Source organism: Ahaetulla prasina, chromosome 7, assembly GCF_028640845.1.
Source record: "Ahaetulla prasina isolate Xishuangbanna chromosome 7, ASM2864084v1, whole genome shotgun sequence".
Lineage (NCBI taxonomy): Eukaryota > Metazoa > Chordata > Lepidosauria > Squamata > Colubridae > Ahaetulla > Ahaetulla prasina.
The window spans coordinates 99,382,272-99,398,194 of NC_080545.1; the positions used below are offsets into that span (position 1 = coordinate 99,382,272).

Sequence of the window (15,923 nt, forward strand, 5' to 3'; positions counted from 1 at the left end):
GGTTGTAGAGAGTATGGTGGCATATCAGTTTCTGCACCTGGAGGAAACTGTCTATCTGGACCTGCTCCAGTCCGGCTTCCGACCCGTTACAGCACTGAGACGGCTTTGGTCGCGCAGGATGATCTCTGGAGGGCCAGGGATAGGGGTTATTCCTCTGCCCTGGTCCTATTAGACCTCTCAGCGGCTTTTGATACCATCGACCATGGTATCCTGCTGCGCCGTTGGAGGGATTGGGAGTGGAGGCACCGTTTATCGGTGGTTCTCCTCCCATCTCTCCGACCGTCGCAGACGGTGTTGACGGGGCAGAGGTCACCCCGCGCCTCACTTGTGGGTGCCGCAGGGCCGATTCTCTCGCCTTCTGTTCAACATCTATATGAAGCCGCTGGGTGAGATCATCAGTGGCTTCGGTGTGAGGGACCAGCTGTACGCTGCTGACACCCAGCTGTACTTTTCCACACCGGCCACCCCAATGAAGCTATCAAGTGCTGTCCCGTGTTTGGAAGCCGACGGGTCTGGATGGGGAGAAACAGGCTCAAGCTCAATCCTCCAAGACGGAGTGGCTGTGGATGCCGGCATCCCGGTACAGTCAGCTGAGTCCGCGGCTGACTGTCGGAGCGAGTCATTGGCCCCGGCGGAGAGGGTGCGCAATTTGGGTGTTCTCCTGGATGCACGGCTGTCTTTGAAGATCATTTGACGGCCGCCTCCAGGAGAGCTTTCCACCAGGTTCGCCTGGTGCGCCAGTTGCGCCTTTCTAGACCGGGATGCCTTGTGCACAGTCACCACGCCTTGTGACGCCTCGCCTGACTACTGCAATGCTCTCTACATGGGGCTCCCTTGAAGGGCATCCGGAGGCTGCAGTTGGTCCAGAATGCAGCTGCGCTGGTGATAGAGGGAGCCCTCGTGGCTCCCGAGTGACACCTATCCTGCGCAGGCTGCACTGGCTACCTGTGGCCTTCCGGTGCGCTTCAAGGTGTTGGTGAACGCCTTTAAAGCGCCCATGGCATAGGGCCGGGTTACTTACGGGACCGCCTGCTGCTACCGAATACCTCTCACCGACCGTGCGCTCTCACAGAGAGGGACTCCTCAGGGTGCCGCCGGCGCGACAGTGTCGCCTGGCGACACCCAGGGAAGGGCCTTCTGTGGGGCTCCCGCCTCTGGAACGAACTCCCCAGGACTTCGCCAACTTCCGGACCTCAACCTTTCGCCGCGAGCTCAAAACTTACTTATTTATCTGCGCTGGACTGGGTTAGTTTTCTTAAGTTATGGGTTTTTAATGGGTTTTATCTTTAAATTTTAATTGTGGCCAATTCAAATAAGTTTTTTATTAGTATTTTAATTGTATTTACAATGTATTCATTTTTTACTTGGCTGTGAACCGCCCTGAGTCCTTCGGGAGAAGGGCGGTATACAAATTTAAATAATAAATAAATAAATAAAATAAGATGAGAGAAAGATAAGATAGATTAGATAGATAGATTAGATAGATTAAATAGATAGATAGATAGATAGATAGATAGATAGATAGATAGATAGATAGATGGATGGATGGATGGATGGATGGATGGATGGATGGATGGATGGATGGATGGATGGATGGATGGATGGATGGATAGATAGATAGACGGGGGAGAGATGAGAGAAAGAGGGAGATAAGATACATTAGATAGATAGATAGATAGATAGATAGATAGATAGATAGATAGATAGATAGATAGATAGATAGGAGAGAGATGAGAGAAAGAGATAAGATAGATTAGATAGATTAGATAGATGGATGGATGGATGGATGGATAGATAGATAGATAGATAGATAGATAGATAGATAGATAGATAGATAGACAGACAGACAGACAGACAGACAGATAGATAGATGAGAGAAAGAGATAAGATACATTAGATAGATAGATAGATAGATAGATAGATAGATAGATAGATAGATAGATAGATAGGAGATGAGAGAAAGAGGGAGATAAGATACATTAGATGGATAGATAGATAGATAGATAGATGAATGGATGGATAGATAGATAGATAGATAGATAGATAGATAGATAGATAGATAGATGGATGAATGAGAGAAGATGAGATTAGGTCTATCTAATGTATCGATCTATTGATCTATCGATCTATGATCTATCTATCTCTGATAGATAGATAAATAAATAGAGAGATAGGAGAGAGATGAGAGAAAGAGATCAGATACATTAGATAGATAGAGAGATAGAGAGATAGAGAGATAGAGAGATAGAGAGATAGAGAGATGAGAGAAAGAGAGATGATACATTAGATGGATCGATTGATCGATCGATCAATAGATAGATGAGAGAGAGAGATGAGAGAGAGAGAGATAAGATACATTAGATAGACAGACAGACACACATGGATGGACGGATGGAGCAGATTGCCTTCAGAAGTTCTGGGTGGTTCATCAAAGCAAGTCTTTAAGAAGAGACCAGACAACCTTTTGTCTGAAATGGTATCGGGTCTCCTGCTGGAGCAGGGGGTTGGACTAGAAGACCTCCAAGGTCCCTTCCGGCCAGTGGTGGGATTCAAGTCATTTAACAACCAGTTCTCTGCCTTAATGATTTCTTCCAACAACCAGTTTGCCAAACTGCTCTGAAAATTAACAACCGGTTCTCCCGAAGTGGTGCGAACTGGCTGAATCCCACCACTGCTTCCGGCTCTGTTGTTCTACGTCTTGGATCTCGCCGCCCGTCACCCTCACGTGCCCAGAGGATCTCAAATTAAGGATGAGGAGGAGAAATCCCTGCAGCATTCAGGTTGGCAATGAAGAGCTTGGCTTCCTGATTCTTCCGCGTCTTCCTTTTCTGCAGACAAAAACATCTGTACAGCCAAACGTCCGGCAGAGTCCGGTGCCGGTTCCTTGGCAGATGCCCAGCAAATGGCGGAGGAGGCCCCGCTGGCCAAAGATCCGGCAGCAGAAGACCCACTGGGCAAAACCAAAGAAGAGAAGCAGAAAGGTACTGGATTGGCATTGGGGAGACTCCCCCCTCAGCCTTCAAAGTCCCCTGGCAGCCTTTGGGCCTGGTCTAACAAATGTATGTATGAACAGGTACCATGTTTCAGCGCTTGGCCTTATTGCCATGCGCTCAAAAGCCCGATTGGGCTTATTATCAGGAGGTGTCTTATTTTGGGGGGAAACAGGGTATCTTTCTAACATCTCTGTCTGTCTGTCTGTCTGTCTGTCTGTCTGTCTGTCTGTCTGTCTGTCTACATCTATCTATCTATCTATCTGTCTCTATCTATCTATCTATCTATCTATCTATCTATCTTTCTCTCTCTCTCTCTCTCTTATCTATATCTCTATCTATAATCTATCATCTCTTTCTATCTCTATCTATCTCTATCTATCTATCTATCTATCTGTGTCTGTCTACATCTATCTATCTCTGTCTGTCTATCTGTCTATCTATCTATCTATCTATCTATCTATCTATCTATCTATCTATCTATCTATCTATCTATCTATCTGTATCATCTATCTATCATCTTTCTCTCTCTCTCTCTTATCTATCTATCTATAATCTATCATTCTATCTCTCTCTCTCTCTCTCTATCTGTCTGTCTACATCTATCTATCTCTGTCTGTCTATCTAGCTATCTAGCTATCTATCTCTATCTATCTATCTATCTATCTATCTATCTATCATCTTTCTCTCTCTCTCTCTCTCATCTCTTTCTATCTATAATCTATCATCTCTATCTATCTATCTATCTCTATCTATCTATCTGTCTGTCTACATCTATCTATCTATCTCTGCCTGTCTGTCTGTCTATATCTATCTATCTATCTCTGTCTGTCTGTCTATATCTATCTATCTATCTATCTATCTATCTATCTATCTATCTCAATCATCTATCAATCATCTTTCTCTCTCTCTCTCTTATCTATCTATCTCTATCTATAATCTATCATCTCTCTAGCTATCTCTCTATCTCTATCTATCTATCTATCTATCTGTCTGTCTGTATCTGTCTATATCTACCTATCTATCTCTATCTATCTATCATCTATCTATCATCTTTCTCTCTCTCTCTCTCTATCTTATCTATCTCTATCTATCTATCTATCTCTATCTATCTGTCTGTCTGTCTACATCTATCTATCTATCTATCTATCTATCTATCTGTCTGTCTATATCTATCTATCTATCTCTATCATCTATCTATCATCTTTCTCTCTCTCTCTATCTTATCTATCTATCTATCTATCTATCTATCTATCTATCTATCTATCTATCTCTCTATCTATCTATCTATAATCTATCATCTCTCTCTATCTATCTATCTCTATCTATCTATCTATCTATCTATCTATCTATCTATCTATCTATCTATCTATCTATCTCTATCTATCTAAGACCTTATCTCTTATATTTTTTTGAACCCTGGAATAAGCGCTTGGCCTTATTGCCATGCACTCAAAAGCCCGATTGGGCTTATTATCAGGGGGTGTCTTATGTTGGGGAGAAACAGGGTAGTCCTCGCTTAATGACCGCAATTGGGATCGGCAACTCTGTCACTAAGGGGCCAGTCACTAAGCGAGAAATCACATGACTGCAGTGGAGTTACAACAACGCAATTCCGTTTGGTTCTTAAGGGAATCACCACGGTCATCGTGCGAGACAACACGTAACCCCGGCTTGCAATTTTACTGCCCTGGCCTCTGCTTGTGAGAAGCTGGCTGGGAAGTGTGCAAGTGGGATTGTGTCATTATGAGATGCAGCAGCAGTTGTAATGCAAGGACTGGTTGTAAAGTTACTCTTTGAAGGCCATCATAATGGTTGCTTAACACTGGGAAGCGAAGGGAGGGAGGGAGGGAGGGAGGGAGGACGGGGAAAGAGTTGAAACAGAAGGGAAGAGAAGGAAGAAAGGGAGGCAGGAAGGGAGAAATAAAAGGAAAGAAAGAGAAAGAAAGAAAGAAAGAAAGAAAGAAAGAAAGAAGAAAGAAAGAAAGAAAGAAAGGAAAGAAAAAAGAAAGAAGGAAGGAAGGAAAGAAAAAGTAAGGGAAAGAAAGAAAGGAAAGAAAGAAAAAGAGAAAGAAAGAAAAAGGGAAAGAAAGAAAAGAAGGAAAGAAATAAAAAGAAAGAAAGAGAAACAAAGAAACAAAAAAGAAACAAATAATGAAAGGCAAACAAACAATATTGAAGGAAGAAGTGGAGAGCGAGTGAGAGAAAAAAGGAAGGAAGGAAGGAAGGAAGGAAAGAAAGAAAGAAAGAAAGAAAGAAAGAAAGAAAGAAAGAAAGAAAGAAAGAAAGAAAAAGAGACTCAATATTGCTGTATATTCCAACTTGGCAACTTGAATATGCATGGTCTTCAAACCCCAGAATTCCCTAGGTGGCATGCCGGCTGGGGAATTCTGGGAGTTGAAGTCCACCCATTTCAAAGTGGTTCAGGTTGAGAATGCCAGCTCTCAAAGATCCAAGCGCCCTTCCCTTCCCTTCCCACCCTCTCTCCCCTCCCTCCAACAGCCTTGTTGGTGCTTCAGTGGCCTTCATACAAACACACAAACACACACTCTTTGCCCAAGTTGTAAAAAAAAACACCATCTTGACATTCAAGCTGTCCTTCCGCCTCCCCCTCCCCGTCGATCCATCTCCGTGACATGTTCCTCCTGAGGTCTTGTAAAGGCAGGAGGGGAACGTGGTCGGTGGGCCTTGCGGCAGCCCATAATGATCCGTGTTTGAATTGCGGCTAATTTATTTGCACACATACACACACACACACATTAGCTGTAAGTTTCTCCTGGCCTTGAGGGCAGCTGCAGGGAGGATCACGCAGGTAATGGGTGGGCTTCCTGGGAGGAGGTGAATGAATTACTGGCAATCTTTTCTTTCTTTCTTTCTTTCTTTCTTTCTTTCTTTCTTTCTTTCTTTCTTTCTTTCTTTCTTTCTTTCTTTCCTTCCTTCCTTCCTTCCTTCCTTTTCTTTTTCTTTCCTTTCCTTTCTTTTCTTTTCTTTTCTTTCGCCACTTTTTCTGCTCCTTTGGGAGAAAAAATGAGGGGGAATGTTGCAAATGATCAAGGAATTTAATGTGGCAGCATCTCTGGGTCTCCTTTTTACCGACTTTCGGGAAATCTCTCCTGGATCTGTCTATCCTTCCTTTCCCTCCCTTCCTTTCTCCCTCCCTCCTTCTCTCCCTTCCTCCCCTTCGTTTGTTCGTTCGTTTGTACCTTCCTTCCTTTCCTCCTTCCTTAATGTTCCCTTCCTTTCTTCCTTACCCTTCTCCCTTCCTCTCTCCCTTCTTCCATCCCTTTCCTTCCTTCCTTAATTTTCCGTTCCCTTCTTTTCTTCCCTTCCCTTTTTCCTTTCCCCTTCCTTCCATCTCTTCCTTCCTCCATCCCCTCCTTCCTTCTTTCCCCCTTCCTTCCCTCCTTCCTTAGTTTTCCCTTCCCTTCTCTTCTTCCCTTCCCTTTTTCCTTTCCCTTCTCCTTCCTATCTCTTCCTTTTTCCATCCCCCCTCCCTCTGCTTCCTCCTCCTCCTTCCCTCCTTCCTTCCCTCCTTCCTTAATTTTCCTTCCTTTCCTTCCTTCTCTTTCCTCTCTCTTCTTCCTCCCTCCCTCCTTCCTTCCTTCCTCCCTTCCTTCTCCTTCCTTAATTTTCCTTCCTCTCTTTTCCCTTCCTTTCCTTTCCTTTCTCCTTCCCTCTATCTCTTCCTTTTTCCATCCCCCCTCCTCCTTCCTCTCCTTCCTTCTTCTTCCTCCTCCTCCTTCCTTCCTTCCTCCTTCCTTAATTTTCCTTCCTTTTCCTTTCCTCTCCTTCCTCTTCCTTCCTCCTTCCTCCTCCTTCCTTCCTTCCCTCCTTCCTTAATTTTCCTTCCTCTCTCTCTTCCTTCCTCCTTCCTTCCTCCTTCCTTCCTTCCTTCCCTCCTTCCTTAATTTTCCCTTCCCTTCTCTTCTTCCCTTCCCTTTTTCCTTTCCTTTCTTCTCTCTATCTCTTCCTTTTTCCATCCCCCCTCCTCCCTCCCTCTCTGCTTCCTCCCTCCCTCCATCCCTTCCTTCCTTCCCTCCTTCCTTAATTTTCCCTTCCCTTTTTCCTTTCCCTTCTCTTTCCCTTTCTCTCTTCCTTCCTCCATTCCCCCCACTCCCTTCTTTCCTTTTCGCCTCCCTTCCCTCCAGCTTTTAGTGGTGTGAATTCTCTGGAGTTTGTCCTGCCTTGCAGATCCCTGCGCCTTGCCAATGGACGAGGGCGCCTGCCTGCAGTATGTGGTGCTGTGGTATTTCCACCCGGAAACTGAGACCTGCCGTCCCTTCATCTATGGAGGCTGCGCGGGAAACGCAAATCAGTTTCCCTCCAAGGAGAGCTGTGAGCGGAAGTGCAAGAGAGGAAAAGGTGAGTTGGAGCCCAAGAGGGGGCAGCAGAGCCATTTTTCACAAACTTCTCAAATGCCCGAGGAATATCGAGGAATAAATAATGATAATATCAAGGAACAGGTCAGCTTGGTCTAGAGGTAAAGCCGTCAGACTAGAAACCAGGAGACGGTGAATTCTAGTGCCGTTTTAGGCACCAAAGCCAGCTGGCCGATTTTGAACCAATCACCAGGAGAATGTGAGTTCTAGTCCCGCCTTAGGCATGAAAGCCCATTGGGTGACTTTGGGCCAATCACCAGGAGACTGTGAATTCTAGTCCCGCCTTAGGTATAAAAGCCCGTTGGCTGACTTTAGGCCAAACTGTGAGTTCTAGTCCCGCCTTAGGTACGTATAAAAGCCTGTTGGGTGACTTTAGATCAATCACCAGGAAGTTGTGAGTTCTAGTCCCGCCTTAGGTATAAAAGCCCATTGGGTGACTTTGGGCCAATCACCAGGAGACTGTGAATTCTAGTCCCGCCTTAGGTATAAAAGCCCGTTGGCTGACTTTAGGCCAATCACCAGGAGACGGTGAGTTCTAGTCCCGCCTTAGGTACGTATAAAAGCCCGTCGGGTGACTTTAGGCCAATCACCAGGAGGTTGTGAATTCTAGTCCCGCCGTAGGTATAAAAGCCCATTGGATGCCTTTGGGCCAATCACCAGGAGACTGTGAATTCTAGTCCCGCCTTAGGTATAAAAGTCCATTGGGTGACTTTGGGCCAATCACCAGGAGACTGTGAATTCTAGTCCCGACTTAGGTATAAAAGTCCATTGGGTGACTTTGGGCCAATCACCAGGAGACGGTGAATTCTAGTCCCGCCGTAGGTATAAAAGCCCCTTGGGTGCCTTTGGGCCAATCACCAGGAGACGGTGAATTCTAGTCCCGCCTTAAGTATAAAAGCCCGTTGGGTGCCTTTGGGCCAATCACCAGGAGACGGTGAGTTCTAGTCCCGCCTTAGGTATAAAAGCCCGTTGGGTGCCTTTGGGCCAATCACCAGGAGACGGTGAGTTCTAGTCCCGCCTTAGGTATAAAAGCCCATTGGGTGACTTTGGGCCAATCACCAGGAGACATTGACATCGTAATTTTAAATAGTCACTAAGCAAACAGTTGTATGTTGAAGACTACCAATAGTTTTATTTTATTTCTTTCTAAGATTTTTATTATTTTTATAAATAACTCAAGGAGGTTAACACATCTAATAATTCTTTCTCCTCCTGTTTTCCCACTAAGCAACATGGGAATGGGTTGGTGGGTTGGCCTGAGAGAAATAGAGAGACTAGGATGGATTCATGAAAAATCTGGATATATCAAACATAGCACCTGTCTCCTGGGGCCTGGATCAAAGCCACCCAGTCAGCTTTCATGGTAACGCAGGACTAGAATTCCCATCTTCTGGTGATCGGCTCAAAGACACCCATCCAGCTTTGTGCCTAAGGCAGGACTAGAACTCACCGTCTCCTGGTTTCTAGCCTACTGCTTTATTCGCTAGACTCATAACATTTTCGCCTTAAACCTGAATTTTGATCCAGGCTTCCTAAGGATGGAGGCTTGAACAGTTGGTCAATCCCCGTATATTTATTGCTCGCTCTTCCAGATCACTTAAAATATTGTTCATTTCTTGGGGGTTTTTTTTCCGTTCTCTCCCAGGAAGGTGACCATCTGCAGAGCAAACAGGTGACATCCAGACACGCAAAGACAACCCTCTCCAAATTGTACAGATGGCAAAGAGCTGGGTCTGCAATAGTCTGTAAACAACATTTGTGTTAATAAATCCATTTGGAAAAAGGATGTGGGGTTCTTGACGGAGGGCAGGACTCTTGTCGTATCCTCTCCTGGTTCTTATTTTTTATTTATTTATTTATTTTGTCAAACACAACAGTATATATAAGTATAAGCATGAAATAACCATACGAATTGGATACAGCCAAAGGGAACATTAGGACAGGAACGGTAGGCACGCTGGTGCTCTTATGCACGTCCCTTACAGACCTCTTAGGAATGGGGTGAGGTCAACAGTAGATAGTCTTTGGTTAAAACTTTGGGGATTTGGGGAAGAGACCACAGAGTCAGGTAGTGCATTCCAGGCATTAACTCTGTTACTGAAGTCATATTTTCTGCAATCAAGATTGGAGCGGTTCACATTAAGCTTAAATCTATTGTGTGCTCGTGTATTGTTGCGATTGAAGCTGAAGTAGTCTTCGACAGGAAGGACATTGTAATAGATGATTCTATGAGTTATACTCAGGTCATGCCGAAGGCGGCGGAGTTCTAAGTTTTCTAAACCCAGGATTTCAAATCTGGTGGCATAAGGTATTTTGTTGTGATCAGAGGAGTGGAGAACTCTTCTTGTCAAATATTTCTGGACACGCTCAATTGTATTAATCTCCGAAATGAGGTGTGGGTTCCAGACAGGCGAGCTGTATTCGAGAATTGGTCTAGCAATTCTTAGGTTTGTCCCGAAGTCCAGGTGCCAAAAGCACACAGGTGGCAAGCCTTGACTTACAACCCGTTCGTTTAGCGACCATTCAAAGTTACAACAGCACTGAAAAATGGGACTTTTTCAGGGTTATGACCTTCGCAGCAGCCTCTCGATCATAGGATCAAAACTGAGGTGCTTGACAACCGGTTCGTATTTATGATGGTCGCAGTGGCCCTGGGGTTACGTGACCCCCTTTCTGACGAGCAAAGTCAAGGGCGAAGCCGGATTCACTAAACGACCGTGCGACTAACTGAACAACCGCTGCAATTCAGGTCAAAAATTCACTTAATGCACGTTTCACTTAGTAAACAGAAATGGGGGTCTGGGTTGTGGTCGTACGTCGGGGACTTTTGAAATTCTGAAAAGTGAAATTATAAAAGCCCAGGCTAGCCCTATACCAATGAAGAAGAAGAAGAAAAAAATTACAGCTCAAAAGAAACCAGCATGGTGCATAAAGAATTGTCTGATAAATTGAAAGACAAAAAGGACAAGTAGAAAAAGTGGAAAGAGGGGCACACTCCTAGGGCAGAATATCAGCAAAGAATCTTAACAGAGTTAGAAAGGATCTTGGAGGCCATCTACTCCAACCCCCCCACTGCCCAAGCAGGAGACCCTGCACCATTTCTGACTGATGGCAGTCCAGTCTCTTCTTGAAAGCCTCCAGCGATGAAGCTCCCACAACTTCTGAAGGCAACTTCTGTTCCATCGGTTGATTGTTCTCACTGTCAGAAAATTCCTCCTTATTTCCAGGTTGAATCTCTCCTTGTTCAGTTTCCATCCATTATTCCTTCTCCGGCCTTTAGGTGCCTTGGAAAACACCTCCAAACCACTTGAGGGCTGATCAGAAACTTATTAAGAAGAGATCCATTTCAATCAGAATAGAGCTGGAAGGGACCTTGGAGGTCTTCTAGTCCAACCCCCTGCTCAAGCAGGAGACCCTATCCCATTCCTGACTAGTGGCTGTCCAGTCTCTTCTTAAAAACCTCCAGTGATGAAGCAGCCACAATTTCTGGTGGCAAGCTGTTCCACTGGTTAAATTGTCCTCACTGTTAGGAAGTTTCTCCTCAATTCCAGGTTGCTTCTCTCCTTGGTCAGTTTCCATCCATTATTCCTTCTCTGGCCTTTGGGTGTCTTGGAAAACAGCTTGACCCCCATTCTCCTCTCTGTGGCAGCCCCTCAAATATTGGAAGATGCTATCATGTCTCCCCTGGTCCTTCTCTTCACTAGACTAGACACGCCCAGTTCCTGCAACCATTCATCGTATGTTTTAGTCTCCAGGCCCCTCATCATCCTGGTTGCTCTTCTCTGCACTTTTTCTAGAATCTCAACATCTTTTTTATAGTGTGGTGACCAAAACTGGATGCAGGACTCTAGGTGTGGTCTTACTAAGGCTTTATAGAGTGGTATTAGTACCTTCCTTGATCTTGATTATATCCCTCTCACACCAGCATGCTGATCACGTCTTCGTAGCTCCGATTAATTTCAGTTTTGCACATCCCGCCCGCTCTGAAAAAGATAAAAAGGAGATTTCCTGACTCCTTGCTCATTAGTGTCCACTTAGCTGACCCTTCCAAATTCATTAGGAGCAGAAGAGGAGAGAATTAGCAAGCAATCTTAAGCAATTTGTTCCAGGGCGTTGGGTTTAATGAGGTCGAGAAAAATCCTCCATATTTGATGTGGAGGTCTTCTAGTCCAGCCCCCTACTCAGGCAGGAGACCCTATAGCACTGCAGACAAATGATTGTACAGTATCTTCTTTAAAAACCTGTCTCTGTCTGTCTGTCTGTCTGTCTGTCTGTCTGTCTGTCCGTCCGTCCATCCATCCATCCATCCATCCATCCATCCATCTATCTATATCCCCCTCTCTCTTTATCTATCTCTATATTTCTTTCCTTCCTTCCATTATCTATCTATCTATCTATCTATCTATCTATCTATCTATCTATCTATCTATCTATCTATCTATCTATCTCCCCCTCTCTATCTCTCTATATTTCTTTTCTTCCTCCTTCCATTATCTACCTACCTATCTATATATCTATCTATCTAATCTATCTATATCTAGCCCACTCTGTCTTTATCTTCTATATTTTTTCCTTCCTTCCTTCCTTCCTTCTATCGTATCCATCCATCCATCCTCCATCCATCCATCCATCAATCTATCCTATCCTATCCTATCCTATCCTATCCTATCCTATCCTATCCCTCCTATCTATCTATCTATCTATCTATCTATCTATCTATCTATCTATCTATCTATCTAATGCATCTTACCTGTCTAATTGAATAATAGAAACCTAGAGCTTGAAGGGACCTTTGAGGTCATCTAATCCAACCCCCTCCTATAGAATTTCCTATAGGAAATTCTATACCATTTCAGACAGATGATTGTCCAATCTCTTCTTGAAAGCCTCCAATGATGAAGCTCCCACAACATCTGGAGGCAAGTAGTTCCACTGGTTAATTGTCCTCATTGTCAGGAAATTTCTCCTTAATTTCAGGTTGCTTCTCTCCTTGATTAGTTTCCATCCATTGTTTCTTGTCCTGCCTGCTTTGGAGAATAGGTGGACCCCCCTCTTCTTTGTGGAACCTCTTCTTTGTGCAGCCCCTCAAATATTGGAAAATTGCTATCATGCCACCCCTAGTCCTTCTTTCCATTAAACTAGACGTACCCAATTCCTGCAACCGTTCTTTGTACGTTAATCGGTTAGACCAAAAAGTAATAATAATAATAATAATAATAATAATAATAATAATAATAATAATAATAATAATAATAATAATAATAATATCAGAGTTGGAAGGGACCTTGGAGGTCTTCTAGTCCAACCCCCTGCCCAGGTAGGAAATCCTACACCATGCAGGAAACCTTACACCATAGCTAGTAAGCCACGCACTTCTCATGGCTTGCTAAAAGCTGGGATGAATCAGGTCTCCTGCCTTAGACAGCGGGTTGGACTAGAAGACCTCAGAGGTCCCTTCCAGCGAGACATTGGTGGAGCGAATTTTGCCCCATTTTACGACTTCTCTTGGCACAGTCGTTAAAACAAATCGCGGCAGCTGTTAAGTGAATCACCCGGTCGTTCAGAGGATCCTGCTTCTCCCCCCTCGACGTTGCTTATCAGAAGGTCGCAAAAGGGGATCTTGCGTGACCCCAGGGGTCGGGGGAGGACCCTGCTACCATCGTAAATGTGAGTCAGTCGTAAGCATTAAAAAAAAAACGGTCCCAAGTCATTTTTGCCAGTGCTGTGGCGCTTCAAACAGTCACTAAGCGAATTGTTGTAAGTCCTAAGTTGTTGTAAGCCGTAAAGACCACCGGTATATTCTCCTGCTTAAAGAAAACCTCCCCCCCACAAAAAAAGTCTTATATCTTAGGACAACAACCTCTGATCTCTTGACCCTTTATTTATTTATTTTTAATTGATTTTTTTTTAATTAATTGCATTTCTTAGTGCTTAATAAACATCGCGTTGTCTGGGCGTTTAATTTGCTTAACAATGCTAATTATATTCTTAATCTCCACGCCTTTTTTTTCCCCCAACCACTGGTAGAATAAGTTCCACGTTTGATAGTGTTCTGTCTCTTCCCTCTGCTTAATTTTCAACGTCAGTCTATCCATTTCTGCCCAATCTAATATCTTCCTAATGATCTCTTCCTCTTCCTTTTTTCCAACGTTGTGCGAATCTATAATCCTCGCTGCGGTTAGGGCGTGTAATGTTAAAGACATACTTTTCTCATCTATTTTTTTCTGATATTATACCTAATAAAAACAGTTCAGGTTTTAAATCTACATGTTTTCCTATTGTCTTTTCTAACCATTTTTGCCCCTATTTTTTTTTTTTTTTTGGTTTCTTGACCCTGTCGGTTATACTTTACAAGATTCTTAAGCCAGCAGGGGGGAAAAAATAAATAGATAATTTGAGGGGTGCCGGCAAGAAATCCTGTAATAAAATTCCCTCCCCATTTTTTTTAAAAAAAAAAACAAACTCACACACATATTTCTGTGGCATCTCTGCCCGGTGACGTTACTAGCCAACATTATCTCATTCCAAAGAGAATCTGATCTTCATCCAAAGCTCCGTCTCTTTTCGGATTTACGTTATAAAGCCATTAACGTATCATTTCCTCCCTCTCGGTGTCTCTCTCTCTCTCCCCCTGTTCCCTCTTATATAAATAAATAAATATCTATATATATGTGTGTGTGTAAATATATATATATATATCTCCAAGGCTGGGCAGGAGAAAGGTATTTTTCTGTAGAGAAGACACAAGCCAGTTTTTTGGAAAAAAAAGAATCAGAGGGAAGACAAACCTGGATCACCTGGGGATGCCTTCAATCCTGACCTAAAAGACCGAGCGAGAACTTGCAAGCACACTTTGGCTGCCCCCCCACACACACAAAAAAACCACAACGGTTTCAGGTACGTGAATTTTGGCTCTTGCCTGCTTTTCTAAAGGGAGAGAGGAAACCCTGGGAACTTTGCAAACTAAAAAAATAAAAATAAGAGTGGAAGAGTTACCCGAACAGATCTCGCAGAGCGACGACGAGGCAGGTAAGGCAGGGATGGAAGTTAATTAGCCAGAAGTAAATTTTTAAACAGAGGAGGTGAATAATTCACATCCTTTTCGGGGGTTGGTTGGGGGGGGGAGGTTTGCGTTGCCAAAGGGATGGAGGGGGGTTTTGTTTGCCGTTCGCAGAATGGGCTTTTCGATTTGCGATATTTAATCGTCGCATTAACCTTTGGGAAGAGACATCGTGTAGGATGAGATGCTTTAAAAGGAGGCAGGAAGGAGAGGGGGTACCCCGGTTTTTTTGTTTGTTTGCTTGTTTGTTTTTTGCCAAAATAAGGAGGTGCAAAGGAATAGGGGGACTAATTGAATCGCTTCTGTTTTGATAATGGTTAATTTCCAAAGAGATTATTCAAAGCAGAGGGTCAAAAGGAGAGGTGACAAAACATTCGAAGTGGCATCCTTGAAACTGGCTTCAACAGGGAGATTTTCCTGTCCCAAACCAGTTTGAAACCAGTTTCAGAGCAGGACTTTGCTCCAGAGATACCTCGACATACGAAGATGTTTTGCAACAGCATGGAAAAGAATAGAATAGAACAGAACAGAACAGAACAGAACAGAACAGAACAGAATAGAATAGAATAGAATTTTTTATTGGCCAAGTGTGATTGGACACACAAGGAATTTGTCTTCGGTCCATCTGCTCTCAGTGTACATAATTTTGGGAAGCGCAGTATTTTCTCTCTCTTATTTTCCCCCTAAGATGTTTTTAGTCCTTTAAATTCATTCTAAGAATCTAGTAGTCCAAAGGGTGTGTTTTAAAGGGATTTCTCTAGGTTGATACATGTTATTATTTTGAAGCGTACATATGTTTAAGGTGTGTACATTTTTGTGGTGTGCACATGTTATTTGTTTATTTAAATTATATGCGTGTTTAAGGGGCGTATGTTTTAAGACATGCATATATCGTTTTTTTAAGTCTACCCGTGATTAAGATATGCACATTTTAAGGCAAGCAAATGATATTATTTTTTTTTACATATACATGTTTAAGGGATGCACATTTTTAAGGTGTGCGTAAGTTTTCTTTTTAAAATGTACACAGATTTAAAGATATATTGGGTTCTGATTCTAATAACTATTTGACTTTGACCTATTGAAAGAATGTACATTTTTAAGATACTCCTATGTTATTATTTTTATGTATGCACATGTTTAGAATAGAATAGAATAGAATTTTTTATTGGCCAACTGTGATTGGACACACAAGGAATTTGTCTTGGTGCATAGGCTCTCAGTGTACATAATTTTGGGAAGCGCAGTATTTTCTCTCTCTTATTTTCCCCCTAAGATGTTTTTAGTCCTTTAAATTCATTCTAAGAATCTAGTAGTCCATAGAGTGTGTTTTAAAGGGATTTCTCTAGTTTGATACACGTTATTATTTTGAAGCGCACATATGTTTAAGGTGTGTACATTTTTGTGGTGTGCACATGTTATTCGTTTATTTAAATTATATGCGTGTTTAAGGGGCGCATGTTTTAAGACATGCATATATCGTTTTTTTAAGTC

The 15,923-nt window shown here is 43.2% G+C and overlaps 1 protein-coding gene across 1 annotated transcript in view; it reads left to right on the forward strand.

Annotated features, from left to right (window-relative positions):
• The window catches only part of LOC131202492 (collagen alpha-1(VII) chain-like), a 34,986-nt gene extending 25,871 nt beyond the window's left edge, over positions 1-9,115 (forward strand). Inside the window, exons 10-12 of the mRNA XM_058191536.1 lie at positions 2,835-2,981; positions 7,182-7,352; positions 9,015-9,115. Coding sequence (XP_058047519.1) covers positions 2,835-2,981; positions 7,182-7,352; positions 9,015-9,022 — 326 coding nt within the window. The 3' untranslated portion in view covers positions 9,023-9,115. The remainder of the gene's footprint in view (positions 1-2,834; positions 2,982-7,181; positions 7,353-9,014) is intronic.
• The last annotated feature ends 6,808 nt before the right edge of the window (positions 9,116-15,923 follow it).